Source organism: Cheilinus undulatus, linkage group 21 (genome assembly GCF_018320785.1).
Source record: "Cheilinus undulatus linkage group 21, ASM1832078v1, whole genome shotgun sequence".
NCBI classification, from domain to species: Eukaryota; Metazoa; Chordata; class Actinopteri; order Labriformes; family Labridae; genus Cheilinus; species Cheilinus undulatus.
Window position 1 is genome coordinate 27,026,911 of NC_054885.1, and position 18,914 is coordinate 27,045,824.

Genomic DNA, 18,914 nt, shown 5'->3' on the forward strand with positions numbered 1-18,914 from the left:
TTAGAAAAAAAACGTATGTGTCAAGAAACGTGGGGGAGCTCCACCGCCCCTAAGTTTGAATGGGCATGGGCGGCGCTGCCGTCCAGCAAATTACAAGTGGAGACCTGGTGGAGACATGGTACATACGGTATAGCAGGGATCACCAACTACATTTGCATAGGGGCCAGATTTTTTTCTTGACGGACATTCTGGGGGCTAGCTTGTTAAATAAGCAAATAAGATCAATTTAAATGTTTTTTTTAATGCACCTTATTTTTAGCCACTTGCAACGAATTAAGCCCGTCTTGCCTGCACTGCAGCCAGCAGTTGAGATATTTTAGCCACATATTTAAGAGCTGTCACGTCGTTCATCACTGGGTTTGAGTCAAACGTCAAATTCTGATTGGTGAAAACATGTGTATGAAACAGGTCTTTTGATTTTGATATGAGGCAGGGAAGAAAACATTCTCAAAGCACCTGAATGGATGGGTTGATACTGTGACCAGCAGCTTTAATCAAGAATGGACTGATAAGTGTGTATTTGGCATGCCTCTTATTTACTTATAATGACTGATGGGGGATTTTTGTAAAACTGTTCAAGAATCAAGTGAATCTAGAAAACAATGTTTTAATCTCTCTTAATTTTGGGGTTCCTTCAATAGCTGTAGGGATTTTTGAAAATGAAAAGACACTGTTAATACCATAACACATTTTCTAACCATTTTGTAATTTGATCATCTTCTGGGGGCCGGACTGGAAGCTGTGATGGGCCTTGTCTAGCAACAAACACACACAAACACAGAAAACTACATTCACGGTGTAAAACTGCTGTAATTCAGACCTAAAGGTTTATTCCTTAGAAGCTACTTTACAGTCAAGGACTGATAATTTTGAAGAAAGAAAGATCCACTGAATCTGCTTGAACTCGATACGCTTGATGCTTTACTAGGAGCTTGCATCCTCATTTAAAATGTCAGCAGTATAATTGTTAGACTTAATATGTCTATAAATAAATAAATAATGAAATTCTGGACTCTGGTAAATGTGTTCATGAGTGGAGATGGGGTGGAAATGGGCACCAAGCTTGACTTTGAGTGCCTACACTTCAAGGGGGGGTCCATTAGGAGTTTGCAATAAATCAAGCCAACATCTAAGGCTTTAAGAACTGTAAAATTGTTTTAAGGATTTGACATGTTTATGCATGGACTTAGAATTAAGTCAATGGCACTTATCAGCCAGACACTAAACTAATGGTATGACAATTGGTTTAATTTAAGCCCAAAGCCATCACAGGAACTCAGATGCTGAAGCCTTTCTCTCCTGTGGCTTTTTTGGCTGGAGTGCTCAGTGCTCTGAGTGTTCCAAGAGGCCACTGTCAATTAATAGGAATTCTAATAGCATGCTGGACTGTAGGCCTACCTAGTTGTTGCCAACAGGGCCTTATCACAGTGATGAGTGACTTATGTGAAATGAAAGTCATGTAAGGTTCGTAAGAGTGCCCTAGGCTTAGCATTGTGATATGACTGGAAAAAAAACAGAAAAATAACTAAATTGTTATCAGAAATGGTCTCGTGTGAAAGACACTCTGACAGATTTTTCGTTTTTAATTCATAACTATTTGCTCACAAAGCTAATGTTTCAAAATAAAATACTGTGGTATCCATTTTATAAATTCACACTTGGAAAGATATTGATGCAGCTATACACTGTGTAAAATGAAGAAGATTAAATGACTTCAAAATTTTCAAGGATAACATAAGCAAGCTTTTGTCTGCACTCACAGTCTGCATAGGAAGCACAGTTGTTGTTGGACTTGAGGGTAGATGCTATATGTGGACACACTGGGCTGCAGCCTGTTGTCCACTTGTGTGCCAACATATTTTTAGAAACTGACCTGGGTTTAGTGGGCATGTTGGCTTTGATGGAAAGACAATTTCCTTTGGATGACAAAGGATATGACACAGGAAAGTATCAAATGGCTTTACAACACAGCTGTCTGTCTTTAATTATTGAATCAGAAATACTTTATTAATCCCAGGGAGAAATTTAGGGAAACGGGATAGGTATGCTGAAATGGCAGTCTTTTATGAGTTATGATTAAGGCTCATATTTATTGCTTCCATAGGTGGCAAATACAATTAAAGCTTAATATTATTCCTTTTAAATACAGCCTTAAGTATGAATATAAAGTAAGCTTTATCTGCATACACTTAACCTTTTAATTTAGTATTTTCTTAAGTACCTATGATGAGCTTTGCTTTGACTCAACTCCTCAGATTTTCATATTCCTTTTAATAATTGCTTATTTTTCATAGATCATGTTATTCCTTGTTACAATGTTTAGATAGGATGTCACCTGCATGGTGCAAATACTGAAACCTTAACCTTGAAAATTAGGCACTCAAAAACAACCTCTCCTCTTCTATTGCTGCACTTAATTTTTAAAATGTAAAACATCAAAAGACAAAATAATCAAAGAAAAGCAGAGAATGCTTTAACTACACTACCTTTGGCTATTTCAGTGTTACTGGCTGGACAAGAGGAATCTAACACTCTTTTAAACCCTGTCAGGCTCCTCCTCACCCGACATATTTGGCAAGTTATATTTCAGTTCAAGGGCTGTGAGTGATGGATCATCTATAAGCATCTACCAGACTCAAGGACATACAAAGGATGAGGTTTATCAGGACAAGCTGTCTTTGCCTTTGTCTGCACTCTCTTTTTGATGCATTTCAACCCTCAGATCAATTTTACAGCCATGAAAATGTTGTCGCTATAAGAAGAGTCAACTAAAATATTCTCACTAAGCTGATCCCACAGACAGTAAAATTAGGCTCTCTTTAAAACTACAAAAATACAGTCTGCAAGGATACAATAAACCAGGTCAGAGTTTAAATGTCAATTATTTTCTTGTTTAGTCACATATTCATACAGAAATTGATCAATTTGAAACAAGAACATATAATACAATTTTCTTTTAACTGCAACTGATCTATTTACACTGCAAACCTAGTATGGATTGTGACTGTGGACTGTTAATGTTTGTTACCACCTCAAAGTGTAAAAAAAATTTAATCCATTGGTTCATTTTGCCACCAAAGATAACGGCACAATAGCCGGCCCTGTGTGCATAACATGGTTTGTCTCCAAGGTGACATAGCACATAAACATGTGTGACAACTGTAGCAGTCTGTCAGGTTAAGTAAAGGAGGCCAATGAATAAATGTAATAGACAGAAAGATTTCTCTTTGTATGGTATGTTCAGAACAGTAGTAAACTATAACCAATAAACAAAATCATCAACTTAGTACACAGACAGCATCTGATGCATACAGCTACACCAAAGCTTCCGTCAAACAAGCTGACTAAAAAAACGACCAAAGACCTTTGACAGCATGTTTGACACATGCTATTCAGGTTAGCTGAAAATTACTGAAGACCTTTGACCATACTTGAATGACTTGTGTGCAACACATGCTTGCAAATGGCCCACCTACCTATTGAGGCCCCCATGGATGACCTTCCTCAAGGTCAATTCCTTTTCAGAAGAGAGAATGTTTGGGGAAAAAAAAGAGGCTATTTAAAATAATGACTCATAACTCCAAGTAATTTTGAAGAAGTTTGAGAAGTAAATTTGAACTAATGCTAAGATAAACTTCTCATTCATTGTACTATTACAAGTCTGGAATCTCTAGCATCTTGTTTATTGGCACAGGACTTATTTTGAGTCTTATCCCAGTCTAGATGGCAACTGTTCCTCTCCTCCATTCCAAGGCGATATGAAATCCGTCCTCAGCTTTTATGGAATGGCGCTCAGCCTCAATTTTATTTCAGACATCTGAGATGTGTGGTTCCTCTGCAACCGTATACCAGTGACATTTACATGCTTCTCCAAAACGGCCTGTGTCTGCCACACTGAAGGGAGATTATCATAAATAACAAAGAAGATGATTAAGGATATTACATTTTATTACTGAAACAAGTAGCTGACAGATCTATCAATTAGTGAAAGGCAGATTTTGGCATGTACAAAGCTTTTGAATATGCTCAGACTGTTCCAAATAAACAGCCTGCCAATGAGTGATATATTAAGTATGTGCTGAGAAAGTACAAACTAACATAGTAAGATCATTAAAACAATAATGTACAAGAAATGTATAATATAATTAAGACCAAAGAGAAATATGGGCCGTTAATTCTGAGGTTGAAAAAATATATCTTTGTTTCTGGGACACTGAATCAACAGGCCTTGACCCAACATGTCCTGCAAATGGACACCATTGACATTTGGACTTCTGTCCAAACAAGGTGGGGATAATAATGGTAATAATAAATTCATACCTCTTTATTAAACATCAACCACCATTATCAATGAGTATAATTAAAATGATTGTTTCAGTATGCTTACTTTATTGAAATATATAAACTAAACCTATTTCTGTATTAAAGTTTTTATCACTACACATGAGCTGAGTTCTTACAGGGTACCAAACATTTAATTAAATCAATGAAATGAATTTAGCTCAAAATTCTATCATACAGGACATCAAATTCAACAACACAGCAGCATCAGTCTTGGTCTTTTGTATATTCACAAATTGTATTTTAGGATTTTGTGATAAAAGCTGAGTAATGCAAAAGTTTTTAAGTCCTAAGTTAGAAAATCCATCTCTCAATTCAATCTCAATTAGATGTAAAATATGGTCCAAAATCACTGTTTTTGTTATAAATCACTTAAAATACCATTATCCTCAATATGCCTTTTTGGTACAGGGAAAAAATACCTACAACAAATGTGAGTACAAGGCCATATCAATCAATGTAAATGTCAATGTCACAGGCTTAGCAGCAACATGACAAGAATGCATGACCAAACTGAGCAGGGCACACCTACTGAGGAGACAGTCCCTCGTGTATAAAAGAGGCTGCTTTGGACTTACAATAACTGATAGGCTTCCAACTCAGGTAAGTGCATTAGCAGTGATTAATCACTGTTGTGTAAGCTATTGATTGATTATGTATCTGTTGCATGGGAGACATGCATACCTCTTTGGTATGCAATGAATGTGTGTTTTGTTTTGTATTTTTGTACTGCTTTAGGTTCATAGATAAAAAACAACAACAATAACAAAAAAAACAACTAAAATACTATCTCCAACAAGATTCCATGTAACTTAACATGTTGTTGCCAGATCTTCATTAAGAACAATGATTCAAATGAAATTAGTAGTTCTGATCATTGATAACTGTTTCTTTCCTTCCTTTCTTCTGCATGAATGGTACAAAAGCAATGCAAGTAAATACTTTATGACAACGAATTTCAAAGAACTGTGGACTCATCCTTGATAATCTATTGATAGGATCAAAAGAACAGACCTGACTGTTTACCATCTTCTGTTGGGAGCAGCAAAGGTATTCTTTATATCTTGTGATAACCAAACATCAAAAACACATCTCACCTTTCTACGAAAAGCAAGTTAACAAATAGCAAAACAATAACCAGGAAAAATGTCTATGTGCCATTTCTCTTTATTTTCAGTCATTTAAGGTGCCATCATGAGCACTGACGCAGAGATGGAGGCCTACGGGGCCGCCGCCATCTACCTCCGGAAACCAGAGAAGGAGAGGATTGAGGCACAGAGTGCTCCATTCGATGCCAAAACTGCCTATTTTGTGGTTGATGCTGATGATATGTATGTCAAGGGAAAACTCATTAAACGAGAAGGTGGCAAAGCCACGGTTGAGACACTGATAGGAAATAAGGTAAGGTAATACTAAACTATTCTTATAGCCTACATACACTATGAAAGAGGGTAATATGTTCTTGTCCTGTGCATATTCCTCAGTCATAAAGAAAGAGAAAAATTTGAACAGATTTTAAAGAAAATATGACTGTCTTGATTCTATTTAACTGTATTTTTCTTTCCTGTATATTTTATACAGACTGTCACTGTAAAAGAAGATGACATCCATCCTATGAACCCTCCCAAGTTTGATAAAATTGAAGACATGGCTATGATGACTCACCTCAATGAGCCTGCTGTGCTGTATAACCTCAAAGAGCGTTTTGCATCATGGATGATCTACGTAAGATAAGATCTAATAAATGTGTTTTCCAATTTCTGTAAACCATGTACCTTAGCTCTGATGATTCTAATTCCTTTTGTCCTACAGACCTACTCTGGGTTGTTCTGCGTCGTCGTGAATCCATACAAGTGGCTTCCTGTGTATGATGCTCAGGTTGTTGGTGCATACAGAGGCAAGAAGAGAATTGAGGCTCCACCTCACATTTTCTCCATCTCTGACAATGCCTATCAGTTCATGCTCACTGGTAAGTTGAAATCCACATAAGGATGAATTGAGCTGAAGAGAAAAACACATTTCACAAGTTTAGTTTGTAATCTCAAATTTCAGATCGTGAGAACCAGTCTATCCTTATTACGTAAGTGTAACACATCTTGTCAGTACATTTCTTTAGAAATTTCATGACTTCCTGTAAAAATAAGTAAAGTTATGTTTTGATTCCCAAGTGGAGAGTCCGGTGCAGGAAAGACTGTCAACACCAAGCGTGTCATCCAGTACTTTGCAACAATTGCAGTGGCTGGAGCTAAGAAACAAGAGAGTGGAAAAATGCAGGTAGTTATTGTGTCGAGTCAAAATTTTCTCGACTGGTAAATAACGATGAATGAACTTATACAGCCTTAAAATGTCTCTGTGTAGGGTTCACTGGAGGATCAAATCATTGCAGCTAATCCTCTACTAGAGGCCTATGGTAATGCCAAGACTGTGAGGAATGACAACTCCTCTCGCTTTGTATGTATTCCCTCAGATCCACATATCTATAACATTTTTCTGTAATTAAGCTTTAGGCTGACTTTTTCTGGTTAATCTTTAGGGTAAATTCATCAGAATCCACTTTGGCTCTACTGGCAAGTTGGCCTCAGCTGATATTGAAACTTGTGAGTATTGTGATTGGCAGCCTTTTTAACCATAAGCACTGCACAAATTCCATTAAAAAAATCCATCATTATTAATTCTTCATTTCTTCCCTGTACTTTAAAGATCTGCTGGAGAAATCTCGTGTAACTTTCCAGCTGTCTGCTGAGAGGAGCTACCATATCTTCTATCAGCTCATGACGGGCCACAAGCCTGAGCTGTTGGGTGAGTTATGACACATGTGAAGATAATTTGAGAAAAGTAAGAGGGGATTCTCAACTTGTACATTTCCTCTAATTCTTCCAGAGGCACTTTTGATCACCACCAACCCCTATGACTACCCAATGATCAGTCAGGGTGAAATCACAGTCAAGAGCATCAATGATGTGGAGGAGTTCATTGCAACTGATGTAAGATGATAATATTTTTAGATCACCAGTGGATAAATACTTAAAATAACTTAACGTCTTAAAGGTTTTACTTTCTTTGAATTGCAGACGGCCATTGACATCCTGGGCTTTAGTGGTGAGGAAAAGGTTGCCATCTACAAGCTGACTGGTGCTGTGATGCATCATGGCAACATGAAATTCAAGCAGAAGCAGCGCGAGGAGCAGGCTGAACCCGATGGCACTGAGGGTAAATACAATAAAGGGCAATGTCACATTATATTGCAAATCTCTTGGTGCTATAATCCCAAGGGTGACACAAAGTAGAATGAAAAGCACATAAGCATTTCGGAATATATTAAAGGAAGTCATCAAACCTTTTCAAAAAATAAATAACTTCGGGGAGACATAACTACTTGAAAAGTATTGTTTAGTTACATGGGTTTCGTCTTTTGTTGCAAATGAGATTGATTAACAGAACGTAGGTACCGGGATATTGCCAATCTCATAGTACACCAGCTGTTTGAATATGAGATTGGTAGTTGAATGATGCATTAAAGATGGCATTTCTCTTTTCTAGAATTAAAGGTGCATTAATAAAGATGCTAATCATTTACCACGTAAAGGAAACAGCCTATAGTGCCTATAGTGTAATGATCAAGTATTTCTAGTGAACTAATTGTCTATATATAGAGAAAAAACAGCAACAAGCTGTAGCTGCAACATAATAGCCTATTTAGCTAAAAAAAAAAAAAAAATTTTCATGGAATAACTCTTAGACAAGCAGCCTCATACTGCCAACAATCATCCTATGAACAGTTCATGCTTCATTTTTAGCAGAGCTTTACAATCCATTACTAATGTTCATGTTAACATTCTTGCTACATGGTGTTAACATTGCCTGTAGCTTGTAGCTTGCATCTCTTTTACAAATTAAATCTTTTTTACTTTTTGTAATGATCAGTGGCTGATAAAATCGCCTACCTCATGGGCCTGAACTCAGCTGACATGCTCAAAGCTCTGTGCTACCCAAGAGTCAAGGTTGGAAATGAGATGGTGACCAAAGGTCAGACCGTCCCACAGGTAAATAAGCAGATTTTTTTTTTTTTTGCTGGGAAAAAGACACAAGCACAATATTATTGGAAAATATCTAAAAAAATATATCTTTATTTTTAGGTAAACAATGCAGTCAGTGCTCTATGCAAGTCTTGCTATGAGAAAATGTTCTTGTGGATGGTCGTCCGTATCAATGAGATGCTGGACACAAAGCAGCCAAGATCATTCTTCATTGGAGTCTTGGACATTGCTGGTTTTGAGATCTTTGATGTGAGTACTTTGCAAAAATATCACACTTACAGCATGTACAGCAGGGGTTTCACTCTGGAACTGATCATGTTTCCAAACTGACTTCAGTTCAACAGCTTGGAGCAACTGTGCATCAACTTCACCAATGAGAAACTGCAACAGTTTTTCAACCACCACATGTTTGTGCTGGAGCAAGAGGAGTACAAGAAAGAGGGCATTGACTGGGAGTTCATTGACTTCGGTATGGACTTGGCTGCTTGCATTGAGCTTATTGAGAAGGTAAGCAAGTTCTTTGGCACTCAAGCATTTTGAATTCATGTGCAAATGTTCACTTTTTTCATAAAAAATGTAAAATCTTCTCAGCCAATGGGCATCTTCTCCATCCTTGAAGAGGAGTGCATGTTCCCCAAGGCTACTGACACTTCTTTCAAGAACAAGCTGCATGACCAGCATCTTGGCAAGTCCAAGGCCTTTGAGAAGCCTAAACCCGCAAAGGGCAAGGCTGAGGCTCACTTCTCTCTGGTCCATTATGCTGGTACAGTGGACTACAACATCACTGGCTGGCTGGATAAGAACAAGGACCCACTGAATGATTCTGTGGTTCAGCTCTACCAGAAGTCTTCCAACAAACTTCTGTCCATGCTTTATGCCACCCATGCTTCAGCCGAGGGTAAAGAGCTTCTACTCTCATAAGGCAGTACAGTTTATGTGTAGCTTTTGGCTTTCTTTAAAAATGAGCTTGAAAATATATATTTCTGTCATTGTGTTTTTGTTCAAACAGATGCTGCTGGTGGTGGTGGCGGCAAGAAGGGTGGTGGTGGAAAGAAGAAGGGTGGTTCCTTCCAGACTGTGTCCGCTCTGTTCAGGGTATGATTAAGCTTAAAACATTGTATGAATGAATTAGAATGACTTTGTTGCATTTGATACTAAAAAAAATAATTGATTTGGCCCTCCAGGAGAACTTGGGCAAGTTGATGACCAACTTGAGGAGCACCCATCCTCACTTTGTCCGATGCCTGATTCCTAATGAATCTAAGACCCCAGGTTTGGCATTTGAAATAATATTCTTCAGAAGAATATATATATCTTTTGTTACAAAAGAAGACTTTCTTCTTTGTTCATTTGAAAAAACAGCAACTTGTATTTTTTTACTCTAATTGTACAATGTGCAGGTCTTATGGAGAACTTCTTGGTCATCCACCAGCTGAGGTGTAATGGCGTGCTGGAAGGCATCAGAATCTGCAGAAAAGGCTTCCCCAGCAGAATCCTCTACGGTGACTTTAAGCAGAGGTGAGTCTTCAGTGGATGTAATTCAAGTCCAGATAGGACAAAGAATTGCAGTTTACTCAAGTAACAATGTCCTGTTGTCTTGTAGATACAAAGTATTGAATGCCAGTGTCATCCCTGAGGGACAGTTCATTGACAACAAGAAGGCTTCAGAGAAGCTGCTGGGCTCCATTGATGTGGACCACACTCAGTACAAGTTTGGACACACAAAGGTACCTTATCAATGACTTAATTACCATGTAGAAGTTTTGCTATGTGAGAAGTTGCTGAAGATTTATTTCTGTTTTTACAACAATATAGGTGTTCTTCAAAGCTGGTCTGCTGGGTACCCTGGAGGAGATGAGAGACGAGAAACTGGCTGAGCTGGTGACCATGACTCAGGCTCTCTGCAGGGGATACTTAATGAGGAAAGAGTTTGTCAAGATGATGGAGAGGAGGTACGATTAAAATAGAGAATTTTCAATTTGACTTCAACACACCACTTGACCCTACCACTTAGGCATTCGCTTGGACGTGAACATGTAAAACGTAGGGTATCCTGGAGGAACCCAATAATCTAGGGTTAAAGCATCCTGATTCTGGTTGTATTTGAGGGTCAGGGTAAAGTGTTAGGGGTCCATGGCCTTTTAAACTGAGATTTTCCAGAGGAGATCCCCTAGAAAGCTCTGCTAATTGGAATAGATCACTGACTGAATTTTGGAGTAGTCAAGCAGTTTCTTTGTGAATAACATCTGACAACTGTTGTTTCTAGTGATATATCAGGAACTTGAAGCATTGTCCTATTTCACCACTATCCGTTGTACCTCTGTTCTGAATGGCAAGGATGCTCTTGGAATCAAAGGGTAGGGGGAGAGTTAGAGGTAAAGATTTATTGTTGTTTATTGCTGACATTGTTAAGACAATATGGAGCAGGTATGATTGTGATTCAGTATACTAAATTGTCTATTAGATTCAAAGTATGGATTTACATGTGAACACATTCAAAGTGCATGATTTTAACTCTTCTTGCTTTTATTTTATCAGAGATGCAATCTTCACAATCCAGTACAACATTCGTTCATTCATGAATGTCAAAAATTGGCCATGGATGCATCTTTACTTCAAGATCAAGCCTCTCCTGAAGAGTGCTGAGACTGAGAAGGAGCTTGCTCAGATGAAAGAGAACTATGGCAAGATGCAAACAGACCTGTCCACTGCCCTTGCCAAGAAGAAAGAACTGGAGGAGAAGATGGTTGCCCTGCTGCAGGAGAAGAATGACTTGCAACTGCAAGTGGCAGCTGTGAGTTGAATGAAAAAGCACAAGCAAATATTGCTATACATTACATCCTCATTTTGAAGTTCTTTTTAAAAGCAATCCTTTATGAAATTGTAATATTTTATCAAAATGATTTTCATTCAAACTGTAGGAAAGTGAGAATCTCTCTGATGCTGAGGAAAGGTGTGAGGGGCTCATTAAGAGCAAGATCCAGCTTGAGGCCAAACTCAAAGAGACAACTGAGAGACTGGAGGATGAAGAGGAAATGAATGCTGAGCTGACTGCCAAGAAGAGGAAACTGGAGGATGAATGCTCTGAACTGAAGAAGGACATTGATGACTTGGAGCTCACCTTGGCCAAAGTGGAGAAGGAGAAACATGCCACAGAAAACAAGGTCCTTTCTACTTAGAGAATTCTATTGATGTGTAAATGTGTACATATAGGAAATTATAAATGACGCAACATGCTGTCTCCCAATTAAGGTGAAAAATCTGACAGAGGAGATGGCATCTCAAGATGAGACTATTGCCAAGTTAACAAAGGAGAAGAAAGCCCTCCAAGAGGCCCATCAGCAAACTCTGGATGACCTCCAGGCAGAGGAAGACAAAGTCAATACTCTGACCAAGGCCAAGACAAAGCTGGAACAGCAAGTGGATGATGTGAGAAAATACGTTTTGTTTCTTTTTTTCCATTATGACTTGAATGCTTCGAGAAATTGCTGCTCTTTTGTCAAAAATCCTGACATTAACTGTCATCTGACAGCTTGAGGGATCCTTGGAGCAAGAGAAGAAACTCCGCATGGACCTTGAGAGAGCAAAGAGAAAGCTTGAGGGAGATCTGAAGCTGGCCCAGGAATCCATAATGGATCTGGAGAATGACAAGCAACAGTCTGAGGAAAAGCTCAAAAAGTAAGTGAGATCAAATTGTTATTGACAAAAATTCTATTTTCATGTGCAAAAACAGTTCATCAATAATTGATGTTTCAAATGTGAAGGAAAGACTTTGAGACCAGCCAGCTTCTCAGCAAGATTGAGGATGAACAGTCTCTTGGTGCTCAGCTTCAGAAAAAGATCAAGGAGCTCCAGGTACACTTTTGATTTAAATAGCAGACCCATAACATTATGAATGAGATTTTCATCCTCTCAGTAAGCCTCCTTGATATTTCCAATGTCCCAATCTAGGCTCGCATTGAGGAGCTGGAAGAGGAGATTGAGGCTGAGAGGGCTGCTCGTGCTAAGGTTGAGAAGCAGAGAGCTGACCTGTCCAGGGAGCTTGAGGAGATCAGTGAGAGGCTTGAGGAAGCTGGTGGAGCAACAGCTGCTCAGATTGAGATGAACAAGAAGCGTGAGGCTGAGTTCCAGAAGCTGCGCCGTGATCTTGAGGAGTCCACCCTGCAGCATGAAGCTACTGCAGCAGCTCTCCGCAAGAAGCAGGCTGACAGTGTTGCAGAGCTGGGAGAGCAGATTGACAACCTCCAGCGTGTCAAGCAGAAGCTGGAGAAGGAGAAGAGCGAGTACAAGATGGAGATTGATGACCTCTCCAGCAACATGGAGTCTGTTGCCAAAGCCAAGGTGTGGAAGTTTATGCAAATGTGTGATCACTAAATACAAGATTTCTAAACTTTAAGAACTACTCTCGCTGCATTGAAGTCATTTCATTTGCATAATAACAACAGGCAAATCTGGAGAAAATGTGCCGAACACTTGAGGACCAACTAAGTGAAATCAAGTCCAAAAATGATGAGAACGTTCGCCAGTTAAATGATCTGAGTGCACAGAGGGCAAGACTGCAAACAGAGAATGGTGTGTAGCTGCATACTTTTACTTTTCTGTGTTCACTGGAGTATTTCAGTGGCTCTCAATTCTGATTGTTTTTTGTGATTAAATGAATACATAATATTTTCTACTGGTAAACGTGAATTTTATTGATCCCATTACATATTTTGATGTACAATTTTTTAGAGCAAACTGACTTTTATTTTGACATTTGGCTCTTCAAACATGCACTATTGCTTTATTGTTTCAGGTGAGTTTACTCGACAGCTTGAGGAGAAAGATGCTCTTATTTCCCAGCTGACCAGAGGTAAACAGGCTTACACTCAGCAGATTGAGGAGCTGAAGAGACACATTGAGGAGGAAGTGAAGGTACCTGAGCTAATTTTGTTCCATTCACTTTAAAATGAATACTGTGATATATGAAAATGTCTAGAATAATGTTGCTGACCAGAGTTCACTGGCATGGCAATTGATTGCAACATCAAATAAATACATAGAAGAGGAAACGTATATATTTAGATGTTTTTGTCGGTCATGTGAAGAAAATTAACTTTTTTCATTACATGAACTGAAAAAAATGTATAGCTTTTAAAAAAGTGGTTTGATTTTTATGTGTTTATTTGGTGGTGGCTGTGGATCAGTCAACTGGGATGCAATCTGTTTAATCCTTAGATACTACAACATGTCTTTGTGTAGAAATGGGAATTGGCCTCTTCAACCTACAACCTCTGCCATCACTGTTAGAATGTTGTGTAAATGTGTACCCTCTCACTTAAGTTAGTTCACAGATTAGACTTAGACCATGTTCATTCTGATAAATACCTAGGCCAAGAACGCCCTCGCCCATGCTGTTCAGTCGGCCCGCCATGACTGTGATCTGCTCAGAGAGCAGTTTGAGGAGGAGCAGGAGGCCAAGGCTGAGCTGCAGAGAGGAATGTCAAAGGCCAACAGCGAGGTGGCTCAGTGGAGATCCAAATATGAGACTGATGCCATCCAGCGCACTGAGGAGCTGGAAGAAGCAAAGTATGTCTCCTTTCTTACAATAGTCTGGGAATTGAATGTGATGTTTTTTCAACCAATCCATTCAGCAAAAACTAAAACTTCTACATTGCAGGAAAAAGCTTGCCCAGCGTCTGCAGGAGGCAGAGGAATCCATCGAGGCTGTGAACTCCAAGTGTGCCTCTCTGGAGAAGACCAAGCAGAGGCTGCAGGGTGAGGTGGAGGACCTCATGATTGATGTGGAGAGAGCCAATGCTCTGGCTGCCAATCTTGACAAGAAGCAGAGGAACTTTGATAAGGTAACAGAAAAAAAATTAAGAGTGCCACAAAAATCTATTTCAACATGTATACACATTTTGGTCATTTGTATGATTCAAGGTCCTGGCAGAATGGAAACAGAAATACGAGGAGGGCCAGGCAGAGCTGGAGGGAGCTCAGAAAGAGGCTCGCTCTCTCAGCACTGAACTGTTTAAGATGAAGAACTCTTATGAAGAGGCTCTGGATCAGCTGGAGACCATGAAGAGAGAGAACAAGAACCTGCAGCGTATGCTAAATGCTATCTGTATTTAAGCACAATGATAACCATAAAAATGGTTAACAAATATATAATAATGGAGATTTTTCTTCAATTTCTAGAGGAGATCTCAGATCTGACAGAACAGATTGGAGAGACTGGAAAGAGCATCCATGAGCTGGAGAAAGCCAAGAAGGCTGTGGAAAGTGAGAAGGCTGAAATTCAGACTGCACTTGAGGAAGCAGAGGTACTTCCTAATCTATGTCTACTATTTTTGATTGCAGACGTTCATTTAACAGTGCTCTATGCATTTTTTGTAATTCAACAAAATTTAAATATTCCTTGTTTTGATTAATAACATTAGTGGTTTTGGTCCTTAGCAATACTTGACTTATTTTTCTTTCAGGGCACACTGGAGCATGAAGAGTCCAAGATTCTCCGTGTTCAGCTTGAGCTCAACCAGATCAAGGGTGAGGTTGACAGGAAGCTCGCAGAGAAAGATGAAGAGATGGAACAGATCAAGAGGAACAGCCAGAGGGTGACTGACTCCATGCAGAGCACCCTGGACTCTGAAGTCAGGAGCAGGAATGATGCCCTGAGAGTCAAGAAGAAGATGGAGGGAGATCTGAATGAGATGGAGATTCAGCTGAGCCATGCCAACAGGCAGGCTGCTGAGGCACAGAAACAACTGAGAAATGTCCAGGGACAACTCAAGGTGAGTTCTGTGAAGTACCAAAAGAAAATGGGCACAGTATAACAGAATGGATTAAAAAGTGAGACTTGTAGACGGCAGGCAAATAGGCAGGTTATTTAATCAGTCCAAAAGGTACAATACACTGAAAAGCAAACCACAAAAGAGATCAAACAATGAAAACGCCAGAGCAATGTTAAATCAGGAGAACACCATGCACTAGCAACACTAGGGAGAAAGCACTGAGATTAAATACACAGATCAGCAGGTGCAGGCAGCCAAGGGGAGGTTGACACATGATTCAGCAACATGAGTGGCAGGATCTCAAAACACAGAAACAAGGGTAGGAAAAAAAAATAAACAAGGAAGTGACAAAAATATACTGGAAACACAAAACCATGACTTTGTTTAACAGAGTGGAGTGTTTAAAAAAATTTCCAGGGAGAGAAAGCCATGATCAGAGTTTTGTTACTTATGTTGTCAGGATGCCCAACTGCACCTTGATGATGCTCTCAGAGGACAGGAAGACATGAAGGAGCAGTTTGCCATGGTGGAGCGCAGAAACGGCCTCCTGCTGGCTGAGATTGAGGAGCTGAGAGCTGCTCTGGAGCAGACAGAGAGAGGACGTAAAGTGGCTGAGCAGGAGCTGGTTGATGCCAGTGAGCGTGTTGGACTGCTCCACTCTCAGGTCTCTTTCCTTCTTACTCACAACTCAGGATCTGAAAATATATGTTAAATCATATTAACATTACTGTTCTTTAACTTTCAGAACACCAGCCTTCTGAACACCAAGAAGAAGCTGGAGTCTGACCTTGTCCAGGTCCAGGGTGAGGTGGATGATGCTGTTCAGGAAGCAAGAAATGCTGAGGACAAAGCCAAGAAGGCTATCACTGATGTAAGCTTCCATCTCTAACGTACCCATGTCATGTAATAGCATACTTTAATGCACAGGAAACATTGGATAACATATACACTGGGAAATAAGAGTTTCTTTTTCTTTAACTTTAGGCTGCCATGATGGCTGAGGAGCTGAAGAAGGAGCAGGACACCAGTGCTCACCTGGAGAGGATGAAGAAAAACCTGGAGGTCACAGTCAAGGACCTGCAGCATCGTCTGGATGAGGCTGAGAACCTCGCCATGAAGGGCGGCAAGAAGCAGCTCCAGAAACTGGAGTCTAGGGTATGCAATGCATTTAGCGCTAGTTTTACAATATTCATCATACTTACTGAAACTAAACTGAACATGTTTACACATTTTTTTGATGAATTATCAATGCCCATATCTAAGGTGCGTGAACTGGAAACTGAGATTGAAGCTGAGCAGAGACGTGGCGCTGATGCTGTGAAAGGAGTCCGCAAATATGAGAGGAGAGTGAAGGAGCTCACCTATCAGGTAAATTTGATTCTAATCAAAAGGACCATTAGAAGTATGTAATACATAGCTGAGATGATTTTCTTATCTGTACTAATGATTTTACTTTAAGTCTTCTGTGTATTTTAGTGCAACACTTTTAGTATTTTTCTCCACCAACACAGGGGTTTTAAAGGTTTTGGGAAAAGAACCATACAAGATGCATTTTATATGAATGATAAGACAAAAGTCAAAAAACTATTTTTAGTCTTTCAATCATTATAAAGTCTATCTCTAGCCACAATGCAATGCAGACCATGACTAAAATGTTGATGTCTGTACATTTATGGAGTTTTATCTGTCACAAAGTATATTCAAACTGGAGCAAAACCAATTTAAAAGAGTTTAAATGTATCTATCTGCCTGTCATACTTCATAAGTAAGCGTAAATCGATAGCACTTTATTTGAAGTTTTATTCATAAGACTGAAATTATGCTGTCATAATCATGACATGACACCTGTCATTAACATGAATAGGGCTTCATGAATGTTGCCATTAAGTGTCATTAAGTGTCATTCGCTAAATTATGACACCTTATTGCAAAGTGGACATTTTTTTGGAAGGCATAATCATGATAACTTGGCATTTGCGGTAAAGGTGTCCTAATTTAGCAATTGACACTTAATGGAAACATTCATGAAGCCCTATTCATGTTAATAACAGGTGTCATGTCGTGATTATGACATCATAATGTCAGTCTCATGAATAAAACTTCAAATAAAGTGTTGCCCATAAATCTCTGACACTGTGCTTAATCATTTACTATCCTCACAGACTGAAGAGGACAAGAAGAATGTGACCAGACTTCAAGATCTTGTGGACAAGCTGCAGCTCAAAGTCAAAGCTTACAAGAGGCAGGCTGAAGAGGCTGTAAGTCTACTACCTTGACAAAACATTTGACCGAAAACAGATTAACTTTAAACAAATATATTGATAAAATCTCTTTGCCTTTCCCAGGAGGAACAGGCCAACACTCACATGTCCAGGCTGAGAAAGGTTCAGCATGAGCTGGAGGAGGCTCAGGAGCGTGCTGACATTGCTGAGTCTCAGGTCAACAAGATGAGAGCCAAGAGCCGTGATGTTGGCAAGGTAATCCTTTCACTGCACTTTCATTTAAATATTGAAATCTAAACTAGATTTTTAATTTCCCTTAATCTTCACTATCCTCTTTCATTGATAGATGTGTAAGTTTAACTGTCATTATCTCTTTGTTTTTAGGGAAGTGACTCTGCTGAATAAAGGACAAGATCCAGCAGAGATGTTTAAAGTGAGCTCATAAAATATGAGTTGCTGAGGATGTCCTTCTGTAAATCTCCAATAAATTATAAATATGTGTAAGGTGTTGTGTTCTTTTCATTTCTCCTATGGTTTCATGAAACTGTGTTTAACAGTGTATGCATATGACCACCACATACTCAATTGTAACATATGATAGCTGCAATTTAAGTCAAATACAGTATACCCCTTTTTTAAATCACTTAAGACACAACAATAGTTTATTGAAAAAATTGTGTAAAATTTTTTGATTTGGTAAAAACTATTCAAAGAGTAAAGTTTGACAGAGAACAGGATTTTACAGTATCCCATCCTTTTCTAAAATGTCTCTTTATTAGCAGCAAAGCAGGATTATCTTTAATTTGACATGTTATATTTAGATCTCAAAAGCAAAGCAATGAGTTCTTACACCACTTAGCTCAAAACAACATATACAGTTTGTTTAAATATACAGAAAATTTAATCTGCAAAATAGAGGACAAACTTAAGGAATGACCTCCATGGGAATTCAAAATTAAATTACAGCATCATAAGCATAGATTAGAAAATAGGTTACATACTGAGCCTCCTGTCTATTTCTTTTTTTTTTTATTAAATAATCATATGTAATTCCAAAAGATTCAATCATTTCATCTTTTTTTGCCACCCCCCTTTCCCTTTCTATGATGTGCAGCCCCTGGATTTGGAGATGACGGCCTTGAGCGGTCTTTCCTGGGATGTGCACATTTTGGAGAGCAGGGTCTGGACCTGATGTCTTCTTTAGGGACAAGGTTTAAGTTTAAGGACAGAGGTCTGCCAGGTGCTGGGCTCAGAGGGATCACAAGGTTATCCCCAGGGGCTCCCAGAGTGAGGAAGACTTCCGGGAATGCACCTGGCTGAATGATTTTCCTTTCCCCCTTTGATAGATGAGAGTCAAAAAAGCACAGATTTATTACACAACAACCACCAATTAGCTCACAATCTGCACATATTCAGGCACTGCTTACCAGCTGTGGTGTGAAGCTCATGGACACCCTCACGGTCACCTGTATAAAAAAATGACATTTGTTTAGCATGTTATATAGTATATAGCAGCTTAAAGACAAGTCATAGTAGAAGAC

The 18,914-nt window shown here is 39.1% G+C and overlaps 1 protein-coding gene across 2 annotated transcripts; it reads left to right on the forward strand.

Annotated features, from left to right (window-relative positions):
- The first annotated feature begins 5,535 nt into the window (after window positions 1-5,535).
- On the forward strand, window positions 5,536-17,778 carry LOC121529423 (myosin heavy chain, fast skeletal muscle-like). Of its 2 annotated transcripts, none has more exons than XM_041817260.1 (39): window positions 5,536-5,742; window positions 5,923-6,066; window positions 6,154-6,310; window positions 6,394-6,421; window positions 6,510-6,615; window positions 6,700-6,792; window positions 6,875-6,938; window positions 7,042-7,140; window positions 7,222-7,325; window positions 7,413-7,551; window positions 8,266-8,384; window positions 8,478-8,627; window positions 8,715-8,885; window positions 8,970-9,276; window positions 9,388-9,473; window positions 9,563-9,650; window positions 9,779-9,896; window positions 9,982-10,105; window positions 10,194-10,330; window positions 10,917-11,172; window positions 11,300-11,542; window positions 11,631-11,807; window positions 11,911-12,056; window positions 12,143-12,233; window positions 12,330-12,719; window positions 12,824-12,950; window positions 13,174-13,292; window positions 13,750-13,946; window positions 14,038-14,221; window positions 14,301-14,466; window positions 14,559-14,683; window positions 14,843-15,151; window positions 15,612-15,815; window positions 15,897-16,022; window positions 16,136-16,306; window positions 16,415-16,519; window positions 17,314-17,409; window positions 17,497-17,628; window positions 17,758-17,778. In XM_041817260.1, exons 1-39 carry the CDS (start codon window positions 5,536-5,538, stop codon window positions 17,776-17,778), a joined length of 5,826 nt encoding a protein of 1,941 aa, XP_041673194.1. The 2 variants fall into 2 exon arrangements, with proteins under 2 accessions (XP_041673194.1, XP_041673195.1); XM_041817261.1 differs by having other exon boundaries at window positions 5,536-5,737; window positions 5,921-6,066.
- Window positions 17,779-18,914: the final 1,136 nt, after the last annotated feature.